Source organism: Crassostrea angulata, chromosome 2, assembly GCF_025612915.1.
Source record: "Crassostrea angulata isolate pt1a10 chromosome 2, ASM2561291v2, whole genome shotgun sequence".
Classification (NCBI taxonomy): Eukaryota; Metazoa; Mollusca; class Bivalvia; order Ostreida; family Ostreidae; genus Magallana; species Magallana angulata.
Genome location: NC_069112.1, coordinates 63,419,159 through 63,440,853, shown reverse-complemented (window position 1 = coordinate 63,440,853; position 21,695 = coordinate 63,419,159). Strand labels below are relative to the sequence as shown.

General features: G+C 32.5%; 1 protein-coding gene and 1 pseudogene across 1 annotated transcript; one reads left to right on the top strand and one right to left on the bottom strand.

The window, feature by feature from the left end:
- Nucleotides 1-106: 106 nt before the first annotated feature.
- LOC128174662 (uncharacterized) lies at nucleotides 107-1,461 on the bottom strand (annotated as a pseudogene).
- Nucleotides 1,462-10,008: 8,547 nt separating this feature from the next.
- Nucleotides 10,009-21,448, top strand: LOC128172671 (uncharacterized). The gene is made up of 5 exons (XM_052838443.1): nucleotides 10,009-10,405; nucleotides 15,010-15,109; nucleotides 15,532-15,705; nucleotides 18,272-18,499; nucleotides 20,928-21,448. Exons 1-5 carry the CDS (start codon nucleotides 10,091-10,093, stop codon nucleotides 21,170-21,172), a joined length of 1,062 nt encoding a protein of 353 aa, XP_052694403.1. The 5' UTR covers nucleotides 10,009-10,090; the 3' UTR covers nucleotides 21,173-21,448.
- Nucleotides 21,449-21,695: the final 247 nt, after the last annotated feature.

The following is a 21,695-nucleotide window of genomic DNA, read 5'->3' as shown; positions in this document are numbered from 1 at the left end:
TTGTCCAAAATAATTTTGCATGTTTTGTTTTTAAAGTAACTGAACTTAAAGTGCCGACCCCCCCCCCCCCCCCCCCCCCCACCCCACTCCTTTGGATCAAGGTACTTTAATGACTCTCACAGTTTCTCACATCTTGGCCTTCTTCACATCTCTGAAAAGAAAAAATAAAAGTATTAGAAATTCATTTACAAATTGATAAAGCAGGCGAAATATCACATAGCTTTATAAAATGATTAAAGATTATAAATTTGACTTGCATTTCACAAATTTCTCCATTTCTTTTCAGTCCGGTAACCTGTACCGCACTGAATTGTCTGCCTGGAAAAATCTTAGCAAGGTTGTCCTTCGATATTGTCAGCATCATATCGTTAATCTCAATGAGATTGCTGCAATGATAAATTCATAAATATCAGTTTGATAGAACATGGATGTAGACAATTGGTTTATGTTTATTGGGTTTTTTTTTGCCATGTTAAATGAAATTAAATCATTTAAATGTGATATTTTTAAAAGCTCTCTTTTAAAATCATTTTAATACCTTACTTTGACAAACGTAAAAAGGTGGCATGGCAAGGAAAATTATGTTAGAAAGAAATTAAAACAATAAACATAATCAATGTAATAAACATCAGCAATAGTTTTAGAACGGATGATGCATTTAAAAAAAAAAATAAAGCGAAAGGCAAAACCTTTCTAAGAGAAAAAGAAAGTAGTACCTGACAAAGGACACAGACTCAACCACCCCCTCAAATCTTTCCTGGAGTTCTGTGCATTCATATGGCTGCAATTGTTAATCAATATCAATCAATATTAGAGTCTGATGAGGCATCAAAATAGCATCTTAATATGAAGAAATTCGTTTACAATATTTCAATATTTTACTTAAACTAAATAGAATTCATTTAATTTTGAATCAATACTTTTGTCTCTATGTATAGATATTACAATGACTTTTTTGATAGCAAAAACTATTGTGACGAGACAGTGTATGCATTTTACCTCGAACTTTGTCAGAGGGGTGGACGAGTAGCACCTCTGCTTATTGAAGTCGTTACTGGGGACTATATTTCGGACAATATACATGTCCCCAGCAACGACTTCCAGGTATGTCTCCTTACCCCATGGACAGCTGCACCTCCCTTCTTTGCGAACCGGTGGACACCACTCCCGTCTCACCAATCTAAATTTAAAATCAATTATTAGAATAGTACTCACTTGTACATACTCAAACAGACATCGACGCTTTTTACTTGGACCGGGCCAAGCGACAGTCGTGTGTTGTTAGCCAATGACGATGCGTCAGCCATGTTGTAGGTTTTAGGATTAAAAAAATTATTTCTGATTTTGTTTCCTCCTCGGTCAGTTCGAATGAGGTGTCCATTATCTATAAAATATATTTAGATCACTATTCAATATTCCTATTATTTTCATTGATATACATCCTCTCGTCGTATGTGTGTGTATGTGTGTGTGTGTGTGTATTTGAGCGTTTGTGTGTGTTTGCCATTAATTTGTTGTTGTGTTATAACTGTTAAAATATTTTTGAAGAAAAAGGGATGCAACTCCGTAAAATAAAAATACTTACGACCGAGTCCGCCTTGAGCTCAATGCCAAATGTGGGGTGGCTAGTGGCATTCAGAATTTTGTATTGCTTTCCAGGAATTAAACTTTCAATGGTAGATTTTTTGAAGCTGGAAACATTTCGCACAGCCCCCTCCCCCTGAACAATCGCTGGCATATAATACTTGATGCTCCGGCCAGATGAGTCGAAACGGCTCTTAAAGGAAGTGAACATGAAAAAATTATCAAGGGCTAAAATTTGTCTGTTTGATGTGTATAATGATATCTGAAAACCGTTTAGACAGAGCTTTCCTGAGTAAAAAGATATACCACTTAGAATAACTAATTCTTGCAATCCATGAGCGCTGCCATATTGTTAAAATCATTACCTCCCTGCTGGGTTATCTCTAAGCATCTAAGAGAGGGCAGCACTGTTGCTGCCGTCAGTGAGACACATTGCATTTATACACACGTTTAGTAACAGAGATAAAATGCCATCATCAAAATGTGAATGGAAACTTGAAAGGATTATGTAAAGAGTTGTCATTTTAAACAGTGTTTATGGAGGAAGATTTTGGATCTCAGAATGATGCATTCCCACCAGCAGTTAATGTGACATTTAACTAGAATGGAATGTCCGTGGATCAGTGTTATCGTGACCTATTTTTTCTTGCACTCGGGAATTTGTTGTTTATGAGTTTGAGCATTATGTGTGCTAGATAAATGAGCACACAAGGTGCATGCACAGCATCCTGACTTTTAAAAAGTGTCTTAGTCCTGCTATTCTTCTGACAGCATAAACAAAACCGGCGTTCATGTCATCAAGATCTTATGTATAAAAAAAAACAAATCAGAAAAATTTCCAGGGCATTTAAATAAAAAGTAACGGTAGGAAACCCCACAAAGAAAATGGAATTACAATTTTATATCATTTTGAATTGAAATCTAAAAACAGCATTTTATTTTTGTAAACACTGACTGCCCCATGCATCTCCGTACAAACATCTGGAATGTGATGGTCTTATATTTCACAAATTAGTTTATCTATATTCATTTTTGTACAAATGATAAATAGTTATCTGAGGTTCATTTATAGAAATGTACTAAATCCTTGTCTTCTCATGACAATACACAAAATTTTTCTTCACATCAAGGCATATTTTTCTTCTTAACTTTTATCAACTCTGTACATAAACACTGGCCTAGTTCCAACATTGACCCAGTCACCAGCAGCAATGTGGCTTATCTACGTCAGAGAACAGATGCATGCTGGGGAATAATGGATTACCTCCATAAACCTTTCACTGAGAGTGTTAAATTGATAAAATCTCTTGATAGAAATAAACAAAAAGGTAACAGACCTCATTTTTAAGTTTCAAAAGGCTTTTAAAATTTATTAAGCAACAATTATTTTTTTCATGTTCACTTCCTTTAATTGTTCTCATCGTAAATTGATGTTACATGTACACTCTGAGATTCTGAAATAAAAGAAAAATACTATGAATAAATATCTAGAGAAACGAATGAATATATGCATCTATTGACACAATTTAAATGTAAATTGTACGTCCTGAAGCAAAAAAAGAAAAGAAAGCACAACAACAACAACAACAAACACGATGTAGTAAAATACTGATGATACATATATTATAGAATGAGAGAGAAAAGCAGGGAATACTTAATTAAATAAATCTGCAATCTTAATATCACGCATTCGTTTGCACACTCACGCGTTTGTAAATTAACAAAACATATAATTTCGACAATGTCAAATAAAAACATCAGTATAAAAAAGGTTTCAACAAGTATTAACAACTCTTACTTGTTTGGTCGCAAGTTCCGCCATAATTCTACTTCAGGGGCCGAAATGATTTTAGCTGGTTTTTCTCGCTATATATATGTATGCTTTGAAAAAAGTGCTGACTATGCAATTCTTTACCTTTAACTGTAAAAGGATTGAATTTTATTGGCTATCTTGTAAAAACTGTAGTTTCTGGTTGGCAGTTACCAATCACGCAAAAAGTCAGGAGATTTCCAAATTTTAGATTGGTGTGTTCGAATGGGTTCATGTAAATGACCCTCAGGCGATGCGTGCTTACGTGGAAAAGTCCTGAGTCTGCAGTTCTATATCTTGAACTCTTTGTTTGCTTGCTTGAGTAAACGCGATGAATGAATTGGCAGGAAAGTCACCTGATTTCCAATAAGTGACCGCTATAGTGTGCTCTTTATTTCCACTAAGTTCTATAATAATGCAAGTAGTGAATACAAGAAACATATTTATATGCATGTAACAATGACATGCTTACATTTCATTAAGATATATTGCATGTGCACTGTAATATATTAAAAATCAAAACACAATGACCAAATTTTAAACAAAGTTAAAAATAAATTCCTTCATGAATAAATATGTCACAACAATCAATTAGAGATACAGTCTCCATGGCGTATTCGGTTGTGCGTTGGCTGTCAAATATAAAGGTCGTGGGTTCGAACCACGCTTCTATACAAACATGTATTTTCCTCGGAAAGGGAAAAAACATTTCTGATAATTCCCCAATAACAAATTTTCACATTGAAAGTGCTGATCAATTTATTAACCTGCACAAAAAATACAAGCAATGGGAATAAATTTCTATGTCTCAGCATATGTCTTAAATAGTGTCTAATATCTCACTGATATCTGAATTTACAAAAAAAATATGTCTAAAAATGATGCTAAAATGTCAGAAGTGCAATACCTTATTGTGACATTTTGAAAATTGAACATTTTTTTTAAAGAACTGTGAATAAATAATAATAGTTTATGTTGAACATAAAGACTTCCCAGATGATATTCAAAGTATTATGCTTTAAATGTAGACTGTAGGACCTTTTTTGACCAAGCTGTGGTTATACCTTGTCAGGAGTTCAACAGAAACAAGAGTCCCATGGGCCACATCGCTCAAGGGGGGGTGGGGGTGTTATGATTTGAATTAACTTGAATCTACACTAACTAAGAAGTGGTTCTTGAGAAGATTTTTAAAACATGATACCAAATTTTTACTATTTCTTAAGTATCTCCTCTTGAAAGAGGGTGTGGCCCTTCACTTGAACAAAATTGAATCCCCTTTACAAAGAATGTTTTGTGGCAACTTGGTTGAAATTGGCCCAGTGGTTCTAAAGAAGAAGTTGAAAATGTGAAAAGTTTAAACAGACAGACACTGGACAAAATGTGATCAGAAAAGCCCACTAGAGCTTTCAGCTCAGGTGAGTTAAAAATGTAGTGTGGCAAACAAAACATCAATTTTAAAAATCTGAAAGACATTCAAATCAAAAAAGAATTTTTGAAGTGTAAACCAACTTGATTTTTTTATTTTAGAAAATAAAGACACAAAGAACATTTTTACCAAATAGATTTATCAATTAGAGGGTTTGTGTGTGTTTCAGATATATATCTGTACAGTCAATATTTTTTACTTCCCCCTATGATACCCGTTTTCTCTTTTTAGAAGAAATCATATGTTTCACAGCAAATTTCATTTTACTCCAGTGAAATTTTTTCAAAGATGGCTCTTTTTGTTGAGCATTCAAACAATCTATTTGACCTGGAGTTTTGTTTCTTCTAATGAACGAACTGAACTGCTTCTCTAACGCCCTCTTCTCCTCGGCTCCATACATGTCTTTCAACTACAATGATACATGTAGAACCAGCATGACATCAAAGTAAAGAAAGATAAATTAATGAAACTGTCTTCATACTTTTATGTCTTGATTTTTTAAGTCACTAGAAAATTTAAATTCAAAGGCCTGTTAGGCCTATCGCATTGAATGCAGGGCATATTAAGTTGCCATAACACCTCAAATTTTTGATTGGTGGCTTCAATTTGTCTATTTTAAACTGACTTGACTATCACCAAATTCTGGAACTACAAACATTTTCACCATTTTTTTTTTGTACCTGAAGAGGTGAAAAGAAGTTAAAAAGCTGTACATATATTGAGTTTTCTTTGTCCCCTTTATTAGTTTTTTCAGTCACACAAATGCAAATGAAATTTCACTTTGCATCAGTGCACACAGAGCTCATGTTGACCAGATAATACAATAGCTGCCCCAGGTAATTGTTGGCTACACAAAATTGACAGTTGTGAAATGCTGCATTAGCCGAGGGTCATGAATTGAACAAACTTGAATCCACACTATGTAATGACAGGTTTCACAAAAGTTTCTTTCTGGCCCAATGGTTCTTCTCTAAAAGATTTTTGAAAGATGAAACCAATTTTTCACCAATTCTTAAGTATCACCCCTTGCAAGAGGGCATGGTCCTTTATTTCAACAAACTTGAATCCCTTTATCCCAGAATGCTTTACGGCATTAAGTTTGGTTGAAATTGGCCCAGTGGTTCTTGCAAAGTTGAAAATGTGAAAAGTTTACAGGACAAAATGTGATCAGCAAAGCTCACTTGAGCTTTTAGCTTATGTGAGCTAAAGACGTGAAGGAAAATGGAACAACTCACCAAATTTAAATTTCAACAATGAATTACTGTTCTTTGTGGTATTTTTAAATCAAGGAGTACAAACATGTATTTTCCTCGGAAAAGGAAAAAAACATTTCTGATAATTACGCTTGTCGTAAAAGGAAGCCCGAACAGTTGCGATTGATATACAGTGTACCGTATAATAAGACTAAACAAATACTGTGGAATCATTAGATTTTATGGTTGGTCAATTTTCGTAGAATCATGGGTACCTCTCATCCACATTAACATCTCCCATGAATTAATAGATTAGGGTTTCAAAGTCATGTTTCTTTATTGCTAGCGCTCTCGAGCGCTGGCAACTACGTTAGTCTTTTTCACTGGAATACGCATGCTCGACTCCATAGTAGGGGATTCTGTGAATACTGTACTACTGTAGATATACTGTACCATTTGAATTCCGTTTTATCATCTACACATGAAGTTTTGTGTTTTATTGAAAATGTCGAAAAGTAACAGTAGCTTAGGTCCTATAATGCAAAGTTATTCAAATATTATAATAAATAGCTAGCTTTATCTTAAATTCATTCAAGCTCGGAAGCCAACCCCGAATATGTTTTCAGAGTGTGCCGGAAAGGCCCGAGAAGATACGATTGCTACACAAAAGTACCAATGGTTCTTGAAAATGTTCACCTCGAAATTGAAACATAATGCCGGATTAAGGCACAGTCAATGAGCTATGCCATTGCCGATGTGAAGCCCACTCTAGATTCACAATTCTAAATTGAGACCCCACTTCAGTACAATTCAAGTACACCACTGTGCCTTCTTATTGTTAATTAATCGATTCATATATTTAAACCAACGTTTTAGAAATCTGCTTCTGTGTTTAAGGATGGCTACGGCGCTAGCTCACCAATCTTTTTAAAAGATAAGCTTGTGTTGGTATGAGTTAATACCCGAAATTTCGTCCCCATGATCCTGTAATATTTAAGTAATCAACAAAAAATGGCCCCCATGAATTTAAACGAATCCACAATATCATGGAGAATATGGGCAATACATCCAAAGGATTGATATATCTTCGTACTGAAGACAACGTTGGTGCTAGCTTACATATTTATCATTGACAAATTATAGCATAAAACTTCTTTAAATACTTGATATCGATTTTTCTGATAATTTATTTTCTGTTAAGATATCACAGATGTAGTTTTGATATTATTTGCGTTTTACAAAGTTATTAGGCAATATCCAACAATTTATTTTGTTTTGTTTACAGGTTCACCCAACTAAAATATATAGTTTATATGTTTTATACGCTATACACTATATGGATCACGAATTCGTACGTTTTTAAATGATTAGCTTAGCCTAGTAAAGCGACAATACAAGTATGACCTGACCAAATAATTTTATAAAAATAAGTAAATCTACAGAGTATCATGAAATAAGATCATTAAGTAAAAAACTAGCGCAATGCTTTTTACGCCATAAAATGCAAGGCGTAAGTTTTATTTTTTCAGCTTTAATTGGACCATGTTTTTTTTTTTCTTTTTGTGATGTAACTTTGATCGTTCTAAATATTTCAGTAATGACAGTTCACTAATTGAAATATCATAATTATCGAAAAGTATTGTTATCGGAACCTTTCAAGATTTTCAATCGTAAATTTCATTTTCATGTCTAAACTATTTAATTGTCAGTGAAACTGTTCTATTTTGAGTGTTAAGGCATAATAAATGCGAGACGTTTACCATGTTCTAAAAGTAAAGTATCTACTTTATACCCATTCAGCAGTCAATATTGCTCATAAGTTCCTTCTTAGCTTTATTCAGTTTATCATGAACAATTGTAAGCTTTCAAAAAAAAGTAAAAGAAAAATAAATCTTAAACTAAACTGCCCCTTATGATACAATACAAGTGACTCTGTATCAGATCAGATCAGATCTGAGAGGACGCATCATATTTTAACCATCCTGATTAGGTTTTGCTTGATTAAATTGTCGGAAATTGATTTTGGTTTGTGTAACTACCGAATTGGTAAAACATTAATAGCTTTTTAATCTTAATTCTAATATAAAACGAAACATCGATAAAACACATTTAATATTTAATATTTCGTGGAAATTTACGATAAGATAAATTGATCACGATAATTTTGACAAAAACAGAGCTAAAGTCGTTGTGAAGCAACGAGCGTGTTTTCAGCTACAGGTGAGAGTCGAAAAAACAAGTTGTAATGAATAATTAACATATGTGCTTTATACTTTTCCAATAAATAAACCAAGCGTATATTAAATAGCAACATGCCTTACGTCAACTACAACAGCGCACGATATTAAATTGACGTTTAATCTCTAACAATTGCAAAACATGTATATAAAATGGGGACATAATTATCTAAGTAATTTCTAAATAGATAATAAAAGGTAAATATAATGGTTAATTTGTTGCACACCAGTCCTCCTTAATTTGTCATTTTAATAAATTATAATAAGGCTTTGTACGGTCTGTCTATGCTTTGCTTCCAAGTGCGCTGTTACGATACGTTTCTACAAAACAAAATCATAAATAACTGAGGACTTCAAAGAGTAGTTGTTTAAAAACTTCAACTGCTTTTTCGCATTCACATGTAATGCTTTCATGAAATTCAAATATCAGGTTTTACTCAACTTTGACGAGGTCAATTGTGATGCATGTACGTAATGATATATATATATATATATATATATATATATATATATATATTTCCCCTCTTGTCCAGTTTCCTGAGTTGCGATATAGCAAGTGCCGCACACAAGTCAGTTGACCTCATTAAAATAACTTGAAATCAGGGAGCTGATGTTTAATACCTTAACATATAGCTTCTTTGTTAAACTTCTTATAAAAAATATGATGTTACATCACTAAGTATTACATATAATGAAGTGATAAGTGAAAATAAATACAAAATATTCGATTATAGGTTATTTATTGTCCTTCAAAAGCCTTTTTTTTACACAAGCAAGGCTATATTGATTAAAATTATTGAAAATGTATCTCTTCCATTTTTGATAACAATTTGCTTATCAAATATTCATTTTAATAATCCAATGGATATTGATTTCCCATTAGGAAATAAATTCAGAGTGTGAATTACAAGATCCGGTAAAAAACATACTAATACGGTTCAAATTATTATTTATGAGTGCACAATTCAAGGTAAAAAAAAAAGGTTTTGGTGAAATTTTCTTCTATAGAACAATATATTGATTCTTAATAAATATTAACATATTAAAAAATAATAAAAATACGATTTATATATTATTCAACGTTTTAAAATATATGACTTATGTAAATATGGATACATGTGAGATTGATAAAAGACGTGAAAAATTATCTTTAATTTTTGACCTGTGGATTAAACGTACATCAGGTCTGATCACTTATGATATTAATATTCAAACTTTCGGTCTTTTCTTTTAAAGAAACACCAGTTACACATTCCTGACTGATAGAAAGCTAAATTGCACAAAACACAAACACATTCTTTAAAAAAAAGAAAATTTACTGTACCTCGATTTTATTTATTATGCCGATATTTTGTGTATTTAAAAAAAATCCACAATTTAATAATAACAAAATATTTCGTACCTTATAATAATCACACCGTCTCAATAAAATTATATATAACATATATATGATCAAGGGCGAAATATAGCGTGTAAAGAGAGAGAGAGAGAGAGAGAGAGAGAGAAAAGAGAGAGAGAAAATAAAATGTCATATGAACTGCAGTATATTTTATGAGGCAATTAATAGTTGTTCAAGATTTTATGTTTAACCTTAGCAAAGGTAGATAGACTAGAACTGATCGACGCGACGAACTTGCATTCTTTCCAAAATTCTGGATTACGGATTAATTATTTATTTTAACATTTAAATGCTTATTGATTGCACATTAGTCAATAAATCGAAACTTTAAAATACAAACTCTATACAAAATACAAACTAAAACGGTATCAGAATTTATTACTCTGAAGTGCGCATTCGCTCTGCTCAATGTAGAAATAAACTGTATCTTTCTACAGTACAATGTTGCAATTCCAAATCTTTCGATGTCCGTGGTTTTTAATTAGCGTCCTTGTACCGTGTTATGGCAGCTTACAACCGGGCTTCTCTAAACTTCAGCGCGGCCACAGACTGGACCGGAAACTGATCCAATCATTCACAGAAGTCAGTTTCCTGGACTGTGTGTTAGAATGTCTGGTTAGACCACGGTGTAAATCTGTAAACTATTACAAAGGGGCTAATTTCTGTGAAATCAATTACGAAAAAAAGACGACAGCAGAGACTAGGTACATGGAGAGTGCTGGATGGGTATACAGTGAAAAGGAGCACTGGCCAAAGGTAAATTTGTTAAAATCCTTAAAAAACGACTATCTATACTCTGTGCAAAGATATTAATGCAGCACATGGTTACTGGCCTAAGGTAAATGTGTTAGAATCTATATTAACTACAATCTATACTCTATCCCAAGACGATATATATATATATATATATATATATATATATATATATATATATATATATATATATATATATATATATATATATATATATAAATGCAGCACATGTTTACATGGCTATTTACTATTCATATGGTCTGTGACAATACTATCGAGTAATTTTTATTTTTATTTTTGACAATTATTGTGATATGTACTTTGACAATTTTTGTGATATGTACTTTGACAATTATTGTGATATGTACTTTCTCCTGATAAATCACAATACTCACTGTATTTTAAAAACAGGATAGTACTTTTAATTTTTTTTCTTAAATGTGCAAAAAAAATGTAAGTGTTTTGAAACAGTTATTCACTTTAAATGGTTGACAAACATGCTAAGATATATTTCTGCAAATCATATGATAAATATCAATCCCATTTTTATTATCTTTTTCTCAAAGAAAAATGAGTTTTTTGTTAGATTCAAGTGTTTTTGTAGTCTAAAAAAAAACCTAGTGAGATTCCACCAGATGATAATATCTGCTATAATAAAAGAGTTCGTTAATAAAAATTCTATGCTTTTGTAAATGCGTTTTAGGTTCAACATTCTCAAATTTTATGTAGTGAAAAACAACAGTGGTGTAAACATTTCATTTATTTAAAATTTTTTTAAAAAACCTGAACCAAATATTGATAAATGAATACATTGCTCTTTATTCATATCTTTTATAAACGGCACAAGGCTAGACAAGTGTTACTTTTCTGAGTCTGTAATCACCATGTTATATGTAAACTATATGTTGCTATTGTTTTCCATTGTTCTAGTTTTGTTGGTCAATTTTAATTCTTTGGACAAGTTTGGCGAGATCAATATACCTAAGTACTGCGAACGATAGCATTGTCTAGCCGCCTAACTAAAAGTCATTTTTTGAAAATTGTCTAATTAAAGTTATTAATTAAATAATGTACACATTTTTGTATATTTTGGACATTTTTCCTGACTGTGGTGTAAAAGAATGTAATTAAATGTTTACTGAACGTCCTCACTGCGACAAAGAAATACAAAACCAAACAGTTCAAATGTTACGTTTATATACCCCCCGTAAACAAAGTTTGGGGGGGGGTGGTATTTAGGAATCACCTTGTCCGTCCGTCTGTCTGTGCAATCGTGTCCGGTCCATATCTTCCTTATGGAGAAACATTGGAAGTTCTTACCTCAAACAAATATTGCTTATGACCAAAGGATGTGTCAAGACCTCAATTGAGGAAGTTCAAGATCATTGTTTCCAAAATGCTAAATTCTGTCTGTGTCAAGTCTCGTATTAGTGGAAATATTAGAAGCCAAAATTTGACACAAAGCTTGCTCTTCTCAGGCAACATAAAAAATTTTTTAGATTCTCATCCCCGTTTTGAAAATGGCCTGCCCCGATTAAAAATTTTCTTTGGGAAAAAAATGTGTGGAGAAATATTTTCGGAAAAAATCGGGCTCAGTATACCAATATTTCAAAATGTTTAAATATTAAATGGCTAATTGACATGTGGATTTCGTTTGATTCGAGCCATCGTTGTTAACAGAAGGATGCAAATGTCCCCATGCTTTAACAGTTAACTTAAAATAAAATGGAATTAAAGGATAGAAATTGGTTTGTTTACTCCTATTAGCATTAACAGTTTTAAAATAAAGCAGTTGTTATTTATAGAAAATGGACAATGAAATAGATTCATCCAATATTTTTTATAATAGCAAAAATACACGCGTTATGATTTTTTTTCTTAGCGGGGGTATCAATTGTGAGCTTGCCCACAGTACCTCTAGTTCTCACTGTCATATGTACAGTACCGATCAGACCCAACATAGCAGAAAGTAAACCCCAATTAAACACTGGGTTTTTTCTTTCTGGGTTTACTCCGGGCTTACTAGAGTGGACCCACTGTAAACTCCAAGTAAACCCAAAAAGTGAATCCGGGGTTAGTTGGGGTTTACTCTGGTGATAGGCTCGGTCTGATCGGTACTGCAGGTTAACATTCAGTTAGAATTATTAATTGACGAGTTATCCTTTTAATAAGTACAAAGTGGAGTATAACGTATTATATTTCTGTTTTATCAAATGGAATAAATGTGAAAAATACGGCGAGTTATAGGCATGTTTCCTAGTTATTGACCAATAAGAAAAGTACCCAAATTCGAAGCAAACCCGGTGATTTTATCGTATTGGCGTCGACCGAACTGTCCCAGCAAAAGAGTGTATTAAATAGGCAATTTTCAAAACCACTGATTGAATTAGAATATATTTAAATTTTGCTGTCTTGCGCGTAACAATAGCCGCATGCGTTGTTCAAAGAAACGCGTCGCTCCATGACGTCAACGTACTTACTAATTTACCATGTCAAACAATGAGTACATGTTAATATTATTATACAGGTTAATTTTTAGGCTCGTAAAATTATATAGTAAGGCTGAATTCGCAAACTTCCTTCCTCTGGCATCCAGTGTCGATACCATGCAAGATGCAGACCTTTTCAGCACCTTTCTTTCAGCTTATACAGTTGTCACAGATTTTTAACACTTATCTAAACTTATATACACTTGTCTTAGCCTGAACACTTCAGGTATCGATTGAATTAGTGAGAACCAATTGGAATTACGTAAGTGAGAGCAGAAATATATATTTAACGAATCATTGATTTTTTACCTAAAGGTGTGTTCAATACTTGGAATATGTTGACTCAAACAGGCGTATACGTATCACGTATCAAAACCTGCAAATACTGTCATTCTTTAGAACTTCAAGGCATTTTCTTTTATAGAGTGGGTCTGTGCTCCATATTTTTCTCATAGACTTATTAAGGTCTATTGGAAAACAAACCGATTTCAATCAACAAAAACGTGGACAGATGACCCACTATACTAAAAAAAATATCATTTTGTATCCCAACAATTGAACGTTTTGAAAAAAAAACACAAGTCCGGTAGTTCGTGGCCTTAGTCACACATAATATTTAAAAAGCCCACTTTGTTGTGTCTGAAATGGCTCAGTGGTTAGAGTACCTGGCATAAGCTAACCTTATATATCTAGGGGTTTTATGTTACGGGTTCGATACCATCAAAATTTCCGACAATTTTTTTTCTTATTTTTTGTTAAATATATTTAAAACTGACTATAGTTAGACATTTTTATTTTGCAAAGTTGTATTATAATATATTTGAATAGATTTAATTGGGAAAAAATAAATTCAATATTGTATTTCACTACTAAACCGAATGGGCATTTGCGCCATCTTATTCCCCCATCTTCTTTTGTGGATTGGCTACACGATATGAAACATAAAACCTCTTTTATACAAGGCACTTTGCTTACATCGAAAATAAACATGAACAAGAAAATCAAGCAAGATGTGTTCATTTCCTGTGGCATCTAAAATCAACCATTTGATAGCAAAAAAAAAAGATTAAAGAGAAGAGATATTTTTTAATGGGAGTCTCAACCAATTTGACCATGGAATAGGATATGTGAATTCGCTATTAAAATAATCTGGGAAAATGTAATCAAAGTACTGTAGTACCGAAAGCCGGACTCTTTTGGTGTGTCTATGCATATTGTGTAGTAAAGACTGAACATCTCTCTCTCTCTCTCTCTCTCTCTCTCTCTCTCTTTCTCTCTCTCTCTCATGCTTTTAATGTCGGCAAAGCGCCAGAGAGCGACCAAATTTTGTAAGCGGCTATAAACAAAAATATGTCTGTCTAGTAGAAAAAAGTTCAACAGTTGCTGCCTTGTATTTTGCAACAATCGTTATATATTCAATCCCAATTTCTCCAACGCGCAGCAAAGTAGTTCATGGAAATTCATGCGCATTGTATTTCTCCAAAATGCATGTCTTATTTTTAAAACACGTTATTAATAAGAAAATTAAAAAAGAGAGACAATTCTTTCAAAATTAAAAAATACACAACTAAATGCCAACACTTGCTAAAACGTGGCTCTTTGTGTAGCTATGTGGTATAGCGGAAGCTTTAACTTTGACGCTGTTTTGTTTTTTGTTTACTTTTCAAGTTGTGCTATTTATATTAACATTGGCGAGTTGCCTGCCTACAGCCAGGACTCTGCTTTCAGCAGAGCCCGGCTAATAAAAAATGGTATGTAATGAAACAATAGTGTATATGTGTTCATACTTCATAACAAAAAGCATCCCTCCATGTTATAAATGCAAAGACTGATTAAATGGAATTAGTGTCACCGATTATGTTATATGTCACACATTGCGTAAATTCAGACTGAACAGCATATTTTTTCGCTTCTGGCAAAATTGGCATGCGGCTGGAAAATTGTCATCTGAGTGATCCAATTTGAAACCTTCAAAACTCTGTTGCATACAATTTTGAAACATTCATGCAATTATACATATAAACTGTACATTTAAATAAACATTCAACATTTGAGACTAGGTTAAATAAGTTAGATTTACGGTGAACTCTCGTGTTCATCAATGTTTTATTTTGGTAGGAGCTGGCTGGAGCTTGTTCGAACTCAACCTGTGGAATCAACCAGACATGTAAACACAAGACATATTCCGAGGATAAATTCTTTGAATGTGTTTTGTCAGGTAAAATCATCCGGTACATTGCTTTAATGCAAATAGATACCATTAAAAATATACATGTGTTACATGTACATAATTGGTTTTCCTTATGCATATTGACAAAACCTCAAGTGTCAAAGAAAGCTTACTTTTTTAACAAATTACTCATCTAAACAACATTTATAAAAGCCCGTTTGTCGACAAGTATTATGTTTAAATTTAACACGATATACTATAATACTTCCAGGAATTCAAGTTGTTAGATATAAATATTTATTAAACTAACTGTCAGTTAAAGAAAATATCACAATAAACTAGAAAAATTGACAACTTTGTCATACATTTTTGTAAAAGTAAAATGTAGCCTCTTATCCTTAGACCTAGGTGTTGATCAAATTTATTTCAGTGTAAGATTTCATTGTTTATTATGTGCCTTTATTCATAAGGTTGTGGAATACCCGATCTAAAAGGAATAGACCTGAATATAACACGACGTGAGGACGCCATTGGTATACACAGGAGGATACACGCCTCGTGTGCTGACGAATACTCCCAGTCTGGTTCAGGACGGCTGATCTGTCAGTCAAACGGAGAGTGGAAATACGACATTGTTTGTGAAGGTGAATATGCTAATTTGATATGTGAGGAAGTAATTTATTCATGATTTAGTTTTGAATGATAAATGGTATTTTAAATGCATGTTAATAAAACCAAGACTTTTTTTTGTTTGGTTTCAATAACACAACATGTTAAATGAAACGGGTTTATTGGGGCTTTTCGACTTTCGGTCGAAAAGACCTATTGTTTTCGTTCTGTTTTATTATTATTATTCTTCTCGACAAAGTTTCGTCAGCGACTTTTTGAAAACGGAACCAAATAATAAAAAAATTTATGTTAGATTCTTTGATCAATTGTTTATTTCTCCCGTATGTCACTTGTTGGTCTTCCGTTTTATATACTTCCGAATTACACATGCAAAAAACAAAATATTAAATGGACCTTTGTATCTATTTTATTTTCTGACTGAAACTTAAGAAATTTTGGATTTAGATACTTCACAGTATGATATAAAAAATCGTAAGCGACAATTTTTTTCTATCTCTCGCTGTTTTCGAGATATTAGACTTCAAACTATGAAAAAAGGGGGGTTGAAAAAAGTAGAAATTGAAATAACCACCAAATTTTTAAAATGAGGAATGGAAAATGTTGAAACTGTCATAATTATCATATATTTGAAGTTTCGTTTGAAACCATTGAGATCTTCCGGTTTTATAAGTTGATAAAAAATCGTCTATGGGTGTTTTAATGTTATACTGAATTTACGCGTGCCACGTTTTCTCAAACAGTTTTCAAGTAAATATTATCATATTTAATATTCATATTGAGGGACCTAATTTGCAGACCTGAAAAGGTTTTGGGATTAAAATTTGGAAAGATAAGGGATCTAGAGGGGTCAAAGCTGTAAACAGCCCTTTAGCTGTATCTTTTTTTATTTTTCATCCGATTTTTAAAATCTTTTCGGTTTTAAGTTTTAAGTAAATAGTACAATTTAAAAATTATGGTCCGTAGGACAGGAGTTTTAAGGGCATGAATATTGCGACTTTTTAAAAGTTGAAAAAAGTGATTTAGAAAGAGTTATATCGCTTTGCTCAATGAACGTAGAACATTAATACTCTAGGCATACCATGTTTTATATTCAAGAAAGGAATACTTACTTTTTAATAACATTTTGAAAATATTCTTTTAGAATGATTTTTAATTTTCAATTCTGATTTTTAATTTTTAGAAATTAAAAGTATGTTTACTTTAAATTTAAAGTTTTGAAGTTATCTTTTTTTGAAATTGCATTATTAATAAGGTTATATTTAGGCAACTGATTATATCGAGGCGGTGAAGAATTTGTAAATTAAAAAAAAAATAGATACGATTTTACCTGACATTTACAATCAAAAAAGGGACAGGGGGTGTCGAAAAGCCCTTACTTTTTGTTGAAGACAAAAAAAAAGTTCTAGTTAATTTTGTTTTCGATACCACGAGTACTGAGCCACATTCAAGACACCAACAATGCCAACGGTTAAGAACAACGCAGTGAAAGTGTTATTATGCACAATGATTGTAAAAAAGTTATATTTAGCAAATATAACGATTGACAATTAAAATGTTCCCATAAACATGAAATAAAACACGTACAGCTAAGCAAAAAAAAAAAAAAAAACGCGATTAAGCTTATGCAACGTTTTTAAAGGGCTAATCTCTTGAAATAATGATGGCGGAAACCATTGAAAAATCAATAACTTCATATCTATTAAATATTTCGACATTTTTCTTTTCTGTACTTTTTTCCAATTTAATCTTTTCTTTCCCCCCCCCCCCCCCCCCTGATGTTCAGTTCTGCATTTAAACACTATCAGGTACAACCTTCTCCAACCTGCACTTATCTTGAAAACTTTATGAGAACAAAAAACCTAGCACACGTAAATCCATTTTAAACATTAAATCTCTGCTTGAATAAATATTTGAATATAAACCCCTGCATCTTTTATTATGTTAGGTAAAAGAAGCAAGAGCCAATCATAATTTATTTTAAATCTAAATTTTAAAAGCAGCTTAGTTTAAGGGGAATAGGATTCCTACCGTGAAACTATATATAGTGTACATGTATTGTCAGATATTGTATTCATATTCCATATTTATCTTTTTTTTCGTTTTCATTGCAAACCTTACTTTTGTATATTCAGAACCAGTTCACAATGTTCACACTGACACAATGTAACATTATTTTTCGGAAGTGATTAAGTTATTTTTATTGCGATAAAAAAAAACAGTTCGTTTTATTACAAAACTCCGCGTGAAAACAAACTAATTTTCTGATGTGTAAAATAATGCTGTAACTTAAATAAGACTATTTGCATCGGGAATTTATAGAATTATTTCTGTTTTACTTGTTCCTTTAATCGAATTCGTATTTCAGAATTTTTTAACACGTTGACACGGCATAAGAAGCACTTTGACATGCATGTAACATATTGATGAAAAGTGTTGAAAAAAGTCAATTGGCTTTTCGCTGAAATTGTACATTTTTAAATACAGCTCTATCTATCAAAGTAAATTTAGCATTACATGTAGTAAATAGTATGTTCTTTTCATTATCATAAAAAAAATTTAGTTTTGGAATATCGTTGACAGTTCTGCCGAACATCGCATTAGGAAAATGTGCCAAACAATCATCAACGAAAACTGACTATGACGCCGCGTTTGCAGTGGATGGCAACAGAGGAACAGATGTTGGTGTAGACAAGTGTGCACACACAGGTGATGGCGACAGATATCCCTGGTGGAGGGTGGATCTACAGGCTGTGTACTCCATCACATCTGTCAGAATACTCAACAGAGGAATAGATAAATACGGAATAGGTAAGTGTAAAAAGTAACAACATTGCAAATTTTGATTGTGCTATTTGATGTCCATACCTTATATGGATAACATCACAACTGTCAAAATACTTAACAAAGGAATAGACAGTTATACACAGGTAAGCGTAGCTAACAACAACATTACAAAATCTAAGTATACCAGATGTAGAGGAAAATGTTGTTTAAATTCTAATTAATTGGTTCATAGCTTCAATCGAATGAAGCCCCCAAAACTATGGGTTTACTATTTTGTTTTATCCGAAACTCTTTAAATCCCTCTTTATACATGTAGTATAACAATATCATTTATTAACTATAAAAAAGTTATAAACGTTGGTGTTTTAAGAGATCCAAATATCTTGTTTTAATGGGGGGGGGGGGTCGGGGATCAGTAACATATACACAAGTTATATTTTTTGACTATATACGGTTAGAATGATGCACCTTTATTTCAATACTACAGTATCGATCAGACCAAACCTAACAGAAAGTAAATCCCAACTCAACCATGGATTACTCCGGGTTTACTAGAGTGGACCCAGAGTAAACCCAAAGTAAACCCATAGCGGACACAGAAAGTAAACCCCGATCAGAAGTATACCCCGGCAAACAGACGGTTCATGTGTATTTAAAATATACATATACAAGGGGCGGGAATTACAGACAGTAGGATAGTAAGATGAAAGACGAGTCAGCTTCTCACCTCAGTGTTGACCCCAAAAGCAAGTCCCGAGTAACCCAAAGTAAACCCGAGTGAACACAAATTCTTAAAAAGTAAACCCAAGGTAACCCTCAAATGTAAACCAGGGGTTCAGATGGAATTTTATATTATTTTAGTGGGAATTTTGATACATTGTTAAAATAAATTAGAACTTTATATTGGTGGTGGGTTTGCGGCAAAATTTCAAGTCCCATAATTTAAAGGCTAAGGTACTTTTCAATTTGAAATACAGTTAGATTCATAAAGTGGAAATAATATCAGGTTTAGCTCGATCTCTTGATTTGTAAAATGCAATGCAATTATATGCCATTAGTTATAGGTTATAAGACTGTCATTGCATAGTAGTTTTATTAATGTGCGCTATTCAGATCTATTTTTTGCAAATTATTGAAATATAAAAGCGTCACGTCTAGGTCGTTTCCTACGATGTTCACAGAAAACATTACATATAATATCTAAAATATTAATAATTTTTTAAGAGAACTTTGGTTTCACCTTAACCATTGACTTAAGAAACTCAATTCATGCATTTTGTTCCTTTTTTAATAAACATCCATTATATATTGGTGTACACATGTAGTATACTGGAAGTAGGTAAAAGAGGAGAAAAAAAAGTCAAGAAGATGAACATGCAGTAAGCTTTTACTTAGAAACTTGACGTAAAGTCACTGCAGAGAATATGATAGAGTGATTACTAATGACAAATGCATAGTGGGGCCTCAATTACACTGCTAATAGTAACAAAAATCTACTCCACAATTAACGTTTTCCCTTGTCATAAAGATAGTTGTAAATAACACGTGATGTCAATCATTTACAACAATAATGACATCCTTACATCCACCAAGCATGATTCTTTCTATTGCTTGCGAAAACTTATAGTAAATTTATAGCTCTATAGAAACAACAATACTGAAATCTACACGCCCCGGTCATCGATTGGTCAAAACCTACATGTATAGCGACCTACATAATACCACGGACTGCACAAAACAATCATGATGCTGTCAGAATCAAATTCCAATAGGGGACGATCTGGCTGTTACTTTTCGCTAACGTACTGATGTATATAATGTACACTAACAGTCCTTTAGTGGAAATAACCTACTTATTACTACCAATTTATTAATTTGTTAAAAGATACATGAAAATATGTATGTGTAATAATACTTGTTTGATGATTCATGCGGGTTATAAAGGTAGCCATCATTGCAGAAAAAAATCACATAACCGGCTAAAGAAACTAAATTAGCATACTTATTCCTGCCTCATCATACAATTAAGGTGCTTAACATATGTCTACTTTCAACAAATTTATTGATCAATATAAGGCCCGTTCATTGTAATTATGACCCGGGACAATATTATAATCACCAAAGCAAGATCTCGTCAAACTTTAATCATTCTTATTGATCACATTTTTCTTAAAGAATTATCACAGTAAATTTTCTTTTTTTTTTCTTTTTACGTTAAAAACAAAATAATCATATTTTGCTTAATATGAGCCTTTTTGTATGAGTTAATCATGCAAAACAATAAAAATTAAAACAAGTACAGGGAAGTGTAATCTAGGGGAAACACTTCGGTTAGGCTTTTCCTGTGTTATATTTACATATAAATATATTGTGCTTATTTTTACGATAATTAGGCCTACACGACAAAAGATAACAGCATCTTGTTTACACCTGTCATTTGACATTTATCTAGATTTGTCATACCAGCTGCGTGATGTTAACGTCACTGTAGGGCTGTCAGAATCTGATGTCAACACTCCCTGTGGTTTCTTTGCTGGTCCCGGTACTGCGTCACAGCTGGTCGTCATCAACTGTCCGACGTTACCAGAAGGGAAGTTCGTTAAGATCTCCAAAACAACTGAGTTTCTCACTCTTTGTGAGGTTGATGTGTTTGGTGTTCCCGTCTTATCATCATTGATTGGTGTCATAGATGTCTAATATTCATAAAAGCTGATGACCAAGCTGAAATGTTGCCGACTCCAGATACATGTATATGTTTGCGCATATAGAGGAATTGATTATCTGTTCCTATTTAATGTAACTTTTCAAATCGCTTTAAGTTAAAATTCTACCTTATTTATACCTATATATGTCTTTGCTTTTAATGTTACATTTTTGACTTTTAGTTATAATGCTACTTACATTGGATATAACTGTTAAGCTTGTTAATGTACCTTTATATTTAATTGAACACTTTTAAATAACTTTGATCACTACGTATTGGTTTTATTTCTGTTTAATTACTGTGGTATTAATAAATTACATTTATGGTATACATGTATTTTGTTTTCTTTTTAATAGAACATTAATTAGGGCATGGTAATTATTTACACAACAAAATATATAGAACTTTTTTCTAATGGTGTCATTCAGATTTGAAATCCTTGAAGACATTCTGAAACCAAAACCTGTTCCGATTGCTCTGTGCAGATTATATAACATATTAGAATTGTAAAAACTA

What these genes read in the sequence shown, in the direction of transcription:
- LOC128172671 (XM_052838443.1), top strand. Translation starts at nt 10,091, where the DNA reads ATGTTGCAATTCCAAATCTTTCGATGTCCGTGGTTTTTAATTAGCGTC. An exon ending in ATACGACATTGTTTGTGAAG is followed by an intron (nt 15,706 to 18,271) that starts GTGAATATGCTA and finishes TATCGTTGACAG; the next exon opens with TTCTGCCGAACATCGCATTA. An exon ending in AATAGATAAATACGGAATAG is followed by an intron (nt 18,500 to 20,927) that starts GTAAGTGTAAAA and finishes ACATTTATCTAG; the next exon opens with ATTTGTCATACCAGCTGCGT.